The 13,292-nt window shown below is 38.0% G+C and overlaps 1 protein-coding gene across 3 annotated transcripts in view; it reads right to left on the reverse strand.

Annotated features, from left to right (window-relative positions):
• The window catches only part of LOC122791265 (C1q-related factor-like), a 618,865-nt gene extending 606,911 nt beyond the window's left edge, over window positions 1-11,954 (reverse strand). For all 3 annotated transcript variants that reach the window (XM_044058937.1, XM_044058936.1, XR_006363123.1), the window contains exons 1-2: window positions 11,864-11,954; window positions 9,224-9,298 (exon numbers count right to left, since the gene is read on the reverse strand). Coding sequence is in view for 1 of the 3 variants with exons in the window: in XM_044058936.1 (XP_043914871.1) it covers window positions 9,224-9,298; window positions 11,864-11,881 (93 nt within the window). In the remaining 2 variants the exon portion in view is untranslated. The remainder of the gene's footprint in view (window positions 1-9,223; window positions 9,299-11,863) is intronic.
• Between the last annotated feature and the right edge of the window lie 1,338 nt (window positions 11,955-13,292).

Genomic DNA, 13,292 nt, shown 5'->3' on the forward strand with positions numbered 1-13,292 from the left:
AGGCATGCCAGATATGGGAGTCATGGTAGCTTCCAGGGCTGCCAGCGCACACACATCCATGATAATGCCCTGGGCATTGCACACGACCTGGCAGTTGATGGAGTGGAATCCCTTGTGGTTTATGTAGTGCCTATCATGCTCACTGGGTGGTGACTTGATTTGTATGTGCGTGCAGTCTATCGCACCCAGTACCTCCCGGTAGAGTGCCACACGGTGGAAGTGGCGCATATTGCTGGCCAACTCCTCCTGAGTTCGGGGGAAGTATATCTGCTGATTGGCATGTGGTAACATGGCATCCAGGAACTGGTGTAGTACCCTGGATGCTGATGCCTGTGAGATCCCCATTATATCTCCAGTTGGCGTTTGAAAGGTACCTGTGGCCAGTATTCGCAGGCTTACACATACCTTCATGTCCACTGGGATGGGTTCCCCTCTGTTGTTTCTGCTTCTCAGGCGTGGCCAGCACAGCTCCACTATTTGCTGTAAGATGTCCCTGTCCACCCTGTAATGCTCTACTATCTCCAGGTCATGTAGCCCCTGGTAGGTTTCCCTTGGTCTGAACACTCTCCTTCTCCTCCGAGGCCTGCGGTGGTTGTCGGCATCATCCTCCACAACACCGTCAGTCTCTAACACATGCTGATGAATCACAGCTATGGCAGCTCCCAACATGTACATTTTAAAAGTTCCCCGTGTGTTTACACCTATGGTGCAGTGTTTGGGGATACACAGGTGTGTGTAGGGTGCTTTCACACTTTATACTATTGTGCTGTGCACACCAATGATGTCATAGGGTGTGTATGTACGATCATAGCTACAGGGTATCTTATGTGTTTTACTACCGGAACTACTTTGGTGTTGAATTACATTTGGCTGCCATGGATTACCTCTTGACCTTCCCTTTACATTTCTGCACGTTGCATCTACCATTTTCTGACATGCATCCAGCAGTCTACTTTCATTTGTACTTTCCTGGACCTGGCGTATCTTGCGTTATGTGTGCTACTGCCGGTCTACTGTCGGTTTGCTTTGCTCTGCTATGTCAGGTCTCCTATCTTTGCAATCCAATGCCTCCCCTCCTTTCTTTGCATTCCAATGCCTCCCCTATCCTGTTTTGCAGGTTTCTGCAAGCAGACTTGTCAGCTGCTGTCGATTGGCCATCGTGAGTTGATTGGTGTTGATTGCTCATTAGTACTCCAATTACCCTACTTCAGCATTTCCTTCTTTTCTTCCCCTGACCTTCCTGTTTGTGCTATTGTTCGCGGTGCATGCATCCAATTTTTGGGTTTCGGGCACATTTTCATCCCCGTACACATGCGCTTTTGGGCACCATGTGTGCTCTCAGCTAAACGATTCTATACCTTCCTCCCCACCCCTGTCCTGCAGCTTTGCTTAGCAACGGACAGGCTGGATTTGCATTGCTCCAATGTGCTTACTGCTATGGTGGCACACCCCTCTGCTGATGTCATGTATCTCCTCTGAGCCACTCCTCGGTGTTATACCGCTGCGCCGTATGGTACAACCTTCATCCGGCGGGACATTTGCGATTCAGTATTATCTGCCTCATTTGCATGGCATTGACTACTAATTCATAGTTACAGCGACAGACACAATCGCAGGCCCTTAGCAACCCTTGCACCTTGGTTGTGGTGTTCCATGCCTACCATTGTGTATTATGGTGTAAACCTGATTTCTATTACGTTGCGATTTTATGACATTTTTATATTATTTCTTTATGTTACAGTTTCCGCATACATGCCCTGCGGTTGTGCTGTGCATTACTGTGGACATGACATTAAATGTTGTTTTTTAGGTATGGTGCATCTTTTCTTATGCCATTGGCTGTGTATTTCACCATTGGCATATGTTAACTTTGTGATACATGGGTCTGGCCCGCTTCCATAGCTCCGATGTTCTGTTTGGGAAAATGTAAACCGTGTTTTTTGGTTTACATTTCCGTGGGCTTACGCTACACCTGCACCACTTCATGAATCACTATATGCCTTCATTTGCATGGTGCGACACTGCACATGGGGTGATTAGCATACCTAAGCCGAGGGCTGCGCAGTTCTGGCATACGCCGGTAGTGCACATGGAATTGGATCGTACCTGAATCGCTCGACGGCCATATTTGGCATTATACCACCTGCACTATGCCTGCGCCTGGCGCAAGCTTCATGAATCCCGGGGAGTGAGTTGCCGGTCTGAAATAAGAAAGAGAAAAGGTACATCATATTTTAAATACATCTCTCTACCTTGGCTTCACACATACACATCTATAATTTGACTTGTTGCTTCCTACATGTACTGTACTCATCTTTTCATCACTTTGCTATGCTAATCACAGCTTTCACTAATCTTCTTTTGCTTTTAGGATGCTAGTTTTGTTTATTTACATTTCCAAATTCTGATTTCTTTTTATTGTTGCCTTCATTAAAGATTATATCCAGACATTTCAAATATATACTCTGAGCTGTTATGGATGCCTGTCCCCACACATTCTACAACACAACTACTGTTTGTTACGTGATATACATTTTACAAATATAGCCTATACACTAGAAATCTTGTCACTTTTTGTTATTTACTGAGAAACTAGCAATATGTATATATATATATATATATATATATATATATATATATATATATATATATATATATGCGTGTGTGTGTGTTTTTAACAGCTTTAGTTTTCTGCATCCATTTTATCAGAATGCATTTATTCCTATACATGTAAGCTTCACCGTGACTTAAAATATTAAAAAAAATCAGTAATACCTTGCTTCTTGAATTGGAACAGTCTGTGTACAAAGTAATAAAACTATTATTATATTTCAGATTGGTATAGTGAATGCCTTTGTTCTGAGAAAAGTCCTGCCTGTAGACAACTGACTTGTGCACTATACATTACGTGCTGTTTAAGCCCTCCAACTCCTCTCCTCATTCATTAGACTTATTGGACCTATCTTAGCTTTTCCAAGCTCAATCTACCTCATCAAGGGTTGGTAAAGAGATTGAGTAGTCTGATGCAGCATCATACTGTGGCTAGTCAGTGTGCCTTAAACACTGCCTTCCTGTAGCAGCCTTGTAAGGTCCACAGTCACCATCTGAGAGAGGGGCATGCATGCTTGTGCAGGGAGTGTGCCTTAAACACTGTCTTCCTGTAGCAGCCTTGTAAGGTCCCCAGTCACCATCTTAGAGAGGGGCATGCATGCTTGTGCAGGGAGTGTGCCTTAAACACTGCCTTCCTGTAGCAGCCTTGTAAGGTCATGAGTCACAATCTTAGAGAGGGGCATGCATGCTTGTGCAGGGAGTGTGCCTTAAACACTGCCTTCCTGTAGCAGCCTTGTAAGGTCCCCAGTCACCATCTTAGAGAGGGGAATGCATGCTTGTGCAGGGAGTGTGCCTTAAACACTGCCTTCCTGTAGCAGCCTTGTAAGGTCCCCAGTCACCATCTTAGAGAGGGGCATGCATGCTTGTGCATGGAGTGTGCCTTAAACACTGCCTTCCTGTAGCCTTGTAAGGTCCCCAGTCACCATCTTAGAGAGGGGCATGCATGCTTGTGCATGGAGTGTGCCTTAAACACTGCCTTCCTGTAGCAGCTTTGCAAGGTCCCAAGTCACCAACATAGAGAGGTGCATGCATTCTTGGCAGGGAGTGTGCTTTAAACCATGCCTTCCTGTAGCAGCCTTGCAAGGTCCCCAGTCACCACCTTATTGAGGTGCATGCATGCTTGTGCAGGGAGTGTGTCTTAAACACTGCCTTCCTGTAGCAGCCTTGCAAGGTCCCCATCACCACCTTAGAGAGGTGCATGTATGCTTGTGCTTATGGTCAACGTCCCAACCAAAAGGTATACTGGCATGGAGCCTGTCCATCTTTTATTGCTGCTATTGCAAAAAAGCTTACCTGCTTCCCTCCTCCTAGGAAAGGTGAGCCTATATCAGGTGCTCAGTCCCATCTTCCCTTGCAGCCATTCCAGTACCTTGTTACTTTACCAGCAATGGTCACCTGAGGCACAGTAAGGGGTTTATCCCTCTGTGTTTTTGGGCCACTTACAATGGTTGCATGTCACATGCTTGAGAACTTTTGATAACATTTATTTTTTTAAACAAATCAACAAGCACAGGCTGCATTAACAGACATGCATAGTTCAGCCATGTATAACAATTGGTAAGTATAATATATCTCTAGCTCAGTCATAAGCCTGGAATAATAACTATATGTACTCACTGATGTGTTCCTGTAGATCGACAGTAATTTTGTGTATATCAGTGGCGATCATTTTGAGAAACAAAAATTGTGTAGAGGCAGAACTCTTGAGATCGTTATTTAGTGCCACTTTTTTGGCACATGTTTGATTTTTTTTTCACATAAGAAAACACTATTTAGTTCTCTGGGTCTTCCTGGCTGCTGCAAATTTATTGCAGTTTGCATGCCTTAATTGTGCTTTACTGTCTGCATGTTTTCTTTTCATCTTATCCCAAGCACTTGTAAGTAGGAAAATTGATGGCATATCAACTTACCTAAAGATGAGTGTGTGGTTTGCATGTGAATGTATATGCATTGTAGGTTGAAATGGCATCTTATCAAGGAATGTATGAATGAATGAGCAGAAGAGAAGCATATTTACTATAATCAGTATGAAGGATATACAGATGATGAGGAGTAGCAGGATGAAGGATATACAGATGATGAGGAGTAGCAGGATGAAGGATAGACAAATGATGAAGAGTAGTAGTATGAGGCTATACAGATGACGAGGAGTAGCAGGATGAAGGATATACAGATGATGAGGAGTAGCATTATGAAGGATATACAGATGAGGAGGAGTAACAGAGCATCAGTAAAGTATTCGGAGATGGAAATACACCAGAACCTATTCCTGTTGTATGGACTCATGTCATTCATGCTTTCATTTCTTTCAAATGATTCTCTACTTGATATTTTTTCTCTTTTTTTATCAAAACTCTTTTTTATTTGAAATTAAGAAATATTAAGTAAACTCTAACACTTCCCTGGCAAGTAATAAACATGACCTAACTATGTATAATATATAAAACAAGATACACTGTACACATGCACAAAGTTAGGAACCGTTATGTGACCAGACCATGAAAATTCCTTGATGTTTTATTGATATCATGTACAATTAAGGTTAAGAAAAAATTCTTATTGTAGGTATTACTGTGTGTCAAGATGTTTTCAGGCATTTTAACACGGTTGTAATAGAAATGTAGTAGTGCAGTTCCTGTAAAAATTACCCGAGACATGATGTGAAAAGACAGCCTATAAACTGGCTACAGTGTTTGGAATCTGAAATGAAATATGCTTTGAACATACATAGCAATATTGATTTATTAGTTAAGAAATAATGTCCTAATCATTTATACAGTTTGATAATTTGTTATTTAATTGTTGAGCTAGATTACATACTTTTATACATTTATTTGGTAATTTCTCCAAATTTTTCCAAAGCATATTATTTATAATTCTCCAGTTAGCAGTAATATAATATTTATTATACCATGACCCCCCCAAAACGTGCACGCTGATTGGCCAGCGTGCCCATTGTAAATCGAGTTATACTAATGGAAAAGGTCCGACCGGACTTTTCCATTAGTATAACTTTCAAAACACTGTCTCGCTATGTTAAATGGGTTTAACATGCGAGACAACTAAATAAGCAGCGGAGATCTCCGTTGCTTATTTAAACTGTCTCGCTATGTTAAACCCATTTAACAATGTTTAACAACGGAGAAAGCAAGATCTCCGTTGCTTTTTTAATCTCGCTATGTTAAATGAGTTTAACATAGCGAGACAATAAATAAGCAACGGACATCTCCGTTGCTTATTTTAAAACTATCTCGCTATGTTAAACTCATTTAACATAGCGAAACATAAAAAAGCAACGGAGATCTTGCTTTCTGTTTTGCTCACAGCTCTGATGTACTGCGCGGGCGTGCGGTACATCAGAACTGCTGCGGATGCCAGACATCTGCGGAAGGGCAGTAAACAGGCATTATACTATGCCATTATTTAAGAAAAGTAACAGTTTCTTTTCTTAAATAATGTCATGGTATAATAGCAATAACCCACTTCTGGGTGTGGGTAATGCTAAATTTACCCACGGATGGTTTGTTTGGTCCTCGGGCCGCCCTCAGGACCAAACCATAACCGTGGGTAAGTGCTACCAAGCTCAATTATGCTATAGTAAACAGCAAAAGGATGATATAAGCCAAAATAAGTTTTTTATATGGGTTTTCATGAAAGATAGGCCAAATTGCCATTTTCCAAATTAAATTAATTTTTTTGTATTCTAGATTTTGAATGCTATTTTTCTGCTAGTGAATTCCATAGTAATGTAGTTTTGATACAGCGCCAGAAAACTGTAGAAAATATCAGCAAAATCAGCATATCATGTGCTAAACCCTGAGGAGAGAGTAGGGAAATGTGAACCCTTTTTGCTGGTAGTAAGGCAAGCATTATGAATTATCAAGGGTTTTGTGAATATAAGATACCTGTTTGAATAAGATATGCTTTTGGATTTAGGAAGAGTTACCATGAGCAATAAGCCCTACCACAAGAGGTCAGCCTTTGCAGTAACCACTTCTCTTTCAGTGAATGCCTACAGCAAATATTTTTCCACGAGTGGAAAAATCACCATGGTGGGTGGTCCTACAAACCAAACTGTAGAATAATGAGGCAATCCTGGAGCATGACTAATTCTAATTAGTCATGTGCTGTCCGCTGGACATTCATGCAGTTACTCGTTTATGCAAACAAATGATTCAGAGAATCACTCAACTGCATAAATTAAGGTTTGCACATGTTTAAATTAATATGCAAAAATACAGCAGGCATCCATTGTAGTCAATGGGAGAGGCCACATGGCAGGTAAGTGCACTGAAGTTCTGTGGAGCAGTAGTGGTGGTGAGATGTGGATGTGTGTTGGTGTGTGTCAGAGGAGTCAGATGACTGAGTGTATATCTGCCTTGGTGTTTGCAGTAGGGAGTTAGGTAAGTGACTGGGAGTATGTATGTGTGTGTCTGTGTGTGTGTGTGTGTGTGTGTGTGTGTGTGTGTGTGTGTCTGTGTGTGTAAGAGAGAGCAAGTGTGGGGGTGTCTGTGCCAATGGCACATGAACCACCAATGGAAATTGCCAACAGAAAGTGCTTGTTAGCACAAGTGGTAATAAAGAGAGCAGAGACATGCAAGCTAGCCTATAATGAAGTATTCCTTATTGTGGTTAAAGATTTCTCTGACTCACTTTTTCCACAATCACATATATTTGACCTACCTGTGATAAGAACTCTACATTTCCAAAACCAGTTTATCCCATCCATGAGTAATAGCAGTATTCCATATATCCTGCCACAACTGAGTCACCTGCAAGATTGTATCACAAGATTGTCAAACAGAAAAAAAACAGTCTGTGCTAAACTTGCCTTTCTTGGTAACTAACTTGGATTTTGACTTAGTTTTATTTAAAATTAAGTTTTGTTATTATAATTGATTTTTTTCATTTCATAGCCGATGAGAATGTCAGAAATCTTTGATTTAATTATCAGTCATAATATTTTAACTATCAGTGTCTAACCTATTAGTAGAAAGAAGGATTTCCTTATAGTAGTTGAGATAAACTTTATATGAAGTTCCAGGGTGTCTCATGTTGTTATATTGGGAATTAGGATATGAAAATTATTTTAGTTCATAAGAAGTCTATTAGAAATATGATGAATAGGTTAGAAGAACATGGAAAAAAATCAAAAAGTTCTAAAATTATAGTCAGTTTTTAGTAACAGCATTACAAAGTTGACAAATACATTTCCAAAAAAGTCCCCATTTGAGTTCATTTGATTGACATACTATTCATTTTAGGAATATAATTGAACTGCTTGTTATTAAGCAGGGAGTTAAATTTCATAAATTTAAGATACCCAAATGGTCAGGTTCAATCTGTTTTGAGTACAAAATTCTAACTGATTTTTCAGACCAATACACTATATAACTTTAGAGGTTATTTTAAATGTTTTAATACAATGTACGGAAATGAGGATATTACACAAAATAATACTTTAGAAAATATTGTTCATCTTTATTATGACAACCTTAAAAGTAAAGAGAACTTAATTCCTGGTCATTTTTAAGTTCCATTTCAAATAATGGTCAACATTTGAAACACTTATTTAGGTCTGGGTTGTTGACTTTTTGGTAAAATGTTATGGCTAGATACTTCAAAATAGGATTGATTATTCATCTGTTGGGCTAAGGAGTTCATAATCATCATACAGAGAATAAATATTACCTATAATGAGAAAGTGGTCAGATATGTTTTGAATCCTTAGCGATAGTAATTATTTTATTAGGCAATCATTAATAGAAAGTAAAATAGTATTTTATATATATATATATATATATATATATATATATATATATATATACATATATTTATATATGGGATCCATACAGATCCCCAAATGCACTTTCCACCGAAGCAGAAATCACTGAGCATACTTAACCAAAAGGGCTGTTCACCGAAGCAGCACTTTCAGATAAGTATGCTCATTGTGCCGGTCGTACTACGGTGCAGATAAGAGAAATTTCCCTTTTCCCCACTGTAGTGTGACCTCAGAGTTAGAATATTAAAGTAGGGGGTGTGGGGGAGTGCAGCCCCCCCAGATGGGGAGCACAGGGGGGGGGCTTGCCCCCTGCATAGAAGTAGGTTTAATGTTTTTTTTTTTTTTTTTTACATACTTTACCGTAAGTGCTTTTTCGGTGAAAGCACTTTCGGTAAAGTATGTTCGGTGATAATGGATTCAGACTTTTGATCTTTCGATCAAAAGTCATAGATCCGTATATACATACATATATATATATATATATATATATATATATATATATATAAAGAGAGAGAGAGAGGGGGAGAGAGATACATATACAATATTTTATTTAATTAGCTTTTCCAGTGAGCCAAACTGAATCATTTGCATTGCTAACATACTACAGCATGGTGTACTTGGATTGATACCACAATATTGAAGAGTAAAATAAAAAACATAAGGCATGCAACCTGACAACAGTTGTCAAATTATAAGGTAACAGAAGTGAGCAGTTAAAAGGTAATCATGAAAAGTATCATTAAAATGATAAACAAAATAGAGTACTAAGTGTTATTTGTGAATAATGTTTCCTATCATGTAATCATTTCTTGACATGTAATAATTTACCTCAGGCTGAGCAACACAGTACTTGTTCAAAGTCCAGAATAAACACAGTTGCAGGACAAGGTAAGTGAGGATATCCTACGACAGAACAAAAAGAATGAAAGGGAATGTAATAATATGAATAAAAACACACTAAAAATTACAGTATCAGATTATGTTCCCAATAAATAAAGAGCAAGCATTAAACTGGCATAAAGCATTCAGTTATATTAGTTCAAAGGAACATTTTTGCTATTAGTATAAAACTGGGAAATTCCACAAAGATATATGAAAGTTTCTTTTTTACCATATCTTATGTGAATATAAAATACAGTGGATAAGAAAACTGCAACAGATTCATATAGATACAGACATATACTACACAATTCTCATTAAATTCTGTGTCATAAATTATTTAATGTACTTATACATTGTCTTAATTATTCAGTGTACTTTAACATTCTTACATGGTTTATTTTTATTCAAAATTCTTTATGTTTTACTCATTAAAAAATGTCATCTCTTCTTACATTTCCACAATGTCCTCCCATCTTCTTCAACTTGTTGTTTCTCTATCTTTCCTATAACCTTCCTTGAGTCCTTTATCTTGTTCTTTATGCTGTATTAATTTTATCACATTACACACTATTATGTGTGTTTGCTAGTATTTATTCTACTTCACATTAGTACTATAAAGTACATTTTAAAATATGATCCTAGGCTCTCAATGGAAGGGGATAGGGAAAGGCTTAAGTGGAAGCAAGACTAATCATATTCAGAGGCTTTGAAGTCCTGATCAGTTCAGGTCAATATCAGATTTGCATTGGCCTCCGTGACTCAAAGATAAACTGCAAATATTGCATAAAAATACTAAAAAAATCATCATGTCATATAATGAATCCTGTATTAATTCAGAAAAACGTCATGCAGACATAGTACAGGACCAAGTTGGGCACCACAGTATGTAACTGGTAGTAACTGCAGCTTGCATTTGGACATCATAGACTCAGTACTTAAATTTCGACTGGACTACTGGGTATTCCCAGCTACGCAATTAGTATCATGCTCTTGTAAAGGTCGCTTATCCATCCTCCATCCACAATGTTATCACATCAAATGGTCTGCACAAATGTATAATACAAACCCTGCACAGTCCCAGGCATGTGCCAATTGTCTACACAAGCAACTGTGTTCCTCAAATGATGCATTACAGAATGCATAACAGACAATTTTTTTCATTATTGGCTGGCACTGTCCTTGTGCAACATAGCAATGGTTATACTATGGTGATCAATTTGGACAACAATTTATGTAATTTATTCAGCATCCATCACAGTTTCTGGTTATCATCAGTTTTGTTTTATACAATAGCAGTGTATGAAATGTCATAAGGGGTGGTATATTTTTTTCTTGCAATGTTTAACATTCAAATTAATCTTTGTATAATGTGATTATATTTTTACTTCCTCGAAGCTTATCTCTCCGGGCCTCTACTGAAAATGGACAAGTATCCAGTTAGACTAGCCCAGTCAACAAATGTAAAATAAAATAAAGTAAAATAAATAAATAAATAAAAATTCCTCATTAATTCCACTTTCCATAAGTACAAGTAAACCAAGGGATGGAATATTGGTTTCTGTTAGAAGCAAACTGCGACTCCAACTTCATCCTCTAAAATATTACTTTTACTCAGTAAACTAAAATTGTTATTTTAGCAGGAAATTCTTAAATATTTTATACACTTTCTTCTTTTTTTATACTTAGCAAATCTTATAAAATAATAAAAAGGAATAAGACTTTTTCAACAAAAGGTCTGATGACTTACTTACTCTTTAAAAGCAATTTCTTCAGAGTCATACAAAATTCTTATGGAAGGGTAGAAATAACCAGGAAGATAGGAGTCAGACAACTGGCAACTGATAGACTTTATCCCCAGTACTATGCTATGGCTCACTGTCAGATCTTGAAATGCAGACATATTTAATGCTCTCCATTCCCACAGCTATCAAGGAATGGTTTTCTCAATTTGGTTTCAAGCAGTAACCTATTGTTAATTCTTAAGTGGTAAAACTTATTTAGAACCATGTCTGCAAAATCTGAAGACTGGCCTTTTCCTTAACAATTAATTCTCACTTCTGCCAGGATAATAAATGTGACAGAGCACTTCATTCTGATGGAGTTGGTGAAGACAGGGAAGCCACTGGCCTGAACCATGTAGGCAAAAACAGAAAAAAACAAAACAAAACAAAAAAAGCATATTTATAATCATTAAGGGAAATCTTAGAATCTTAGACTTTCTGGTAAAAAGATATTTATATGGAACTTTAGTGTATCTTTTTCTGTCACTCTTAGGCTTGACAGCGCCTTAACAATATTGTTATAAATCTCATCACTTGGAAATCACCAGGTTCATCCTCTGGACCTAGTGTGATGTTTCTTGCAAATCCCATATACATTTATTAATAAAAGAAAATAACATACATGATCTCAAACCCTTTCTTGTTAGTTTTTTTATTTTTATTTTTGAAATAAATGCCAGAAACAAAAAAGGATTGTGGCAAAATAGCAGAAGATGCATCTTTCATAAATGCAACAAGAACAGATAGCCTATATATACAAAAATACAGAAATTAATATTTTAAGGTAGAAATGATAAAGACAGACCTTTCTTATTCTGTACATGTTCTTCTTCTGTCACAGCTTGTCAGATATAAGTTCAGTTTCTGTTTTGCAAATTGCTGTCACTCTTGCTATGTATCAGGAGAGCTATTTATTGCATTAAGGGGCAGGGCTATAAACCATTGCTCAAAATACAGGAAATAATTAACCTTCTGGAACCCTGAACACTTCAACAAACAATTGCATCAACAATATGTGCTGAAGTTTAAGAGCATTGAGCCATTCTATACACTTTTCACTTACAATGTGGAGCAATATGCACAATAAATGGTACAAACAAGCAAAGACAAACAGCAAAATTATCCTTCTCTTTGTAAGTGAATGACATGATTTATTTTTTATGTATTTATTTATTAACCAGGTGAGTAAAGGGGTCATGGCTGAAAAGGGTCTCTGGAACAGTCCACCTGCCCATTTTCCAAATATTAAATAAATACAATAAATAAACCTTATACTTTTCAGATAATTTCCAGCCATAATCTGGGCAAGGATAAATTCAATACCTGTACAGAAATTTTTTAAATATGGCCACCATCAGAATGTTTTATGGAAGTGGAAAGAGGCCATACTACCTGATGCAAGCTCATGCAGGCATGGGAAATACATGCAAACTCAACACAAGGTTAAACCCCAGAACTATGGCACCTCAAAAGAGAAACACTTCCCTCAATATGAAGTCCTGAAGGGATGCACAAATCTAGCTACCTGCGGAAGAAATAAAACTCACAGCCGCTTTTCCTAACATCAGAACTAAATGATCAACCTGTAGAGCATTACTGTCACCTTCTTTATATGAAATTTAAACATCAACATCACTGGTAATTATACTGTCACTGTTTAACTACAGAGCAATACTTTTATGCACTGAACTTAATAACATGTAGCTGCTTCACTTATGAATCTCCGAGTAACTACATAATGAAAGCCCATCTCCCTGAGTTACTACACAATGAGATCCCATCTCACTGACTTACTACATGATGAGAGCCCATCTCCCTGGGTTACTACACAATGAGAGCCCACCTCTCAGAGTTACTACATGATGACAGCCCATCTCCCTGAGTTACTACATGATGAGAGACTATCTCCCTGAGTTACTACATGATGACAGCCCATCTCACTGAGTTACTACACAATGAGATCCCATCTGACTGACTTACTACATGATGAGAGCCCATCTCCCTGGGTTACTACACAATGAGAGCCCACCTCTCAGAGTTACTACATGATGACAGCCCATCTCACTGAGTTACTACACAATGAGAGCCCACCTCCCTAGTTACTATATGACAGCCCATCTCCTAGAATTACTACATAATGAGAGCCCATCTCATTGAGTTACTACATGATGAGAGCCCATCTCACTGAGTTACTACATAATGAGAACCCATCTCTCAGAGTTACTACACGATAA

The sequence above is a fragment of the Protopterus annectens genome, chromosome 17.part0, assembly GCF_019279795.1.
Source record: "Protopterus annectens isolate FY-2018-M chromosome 17.part0, PAN1.0, whole genome shotgun sequence".
NCBI lineage: Eukaryota > Metazoa > Chordata > Ceratodontiformes > Protopteridae > Protopterus > Protopterus annectens.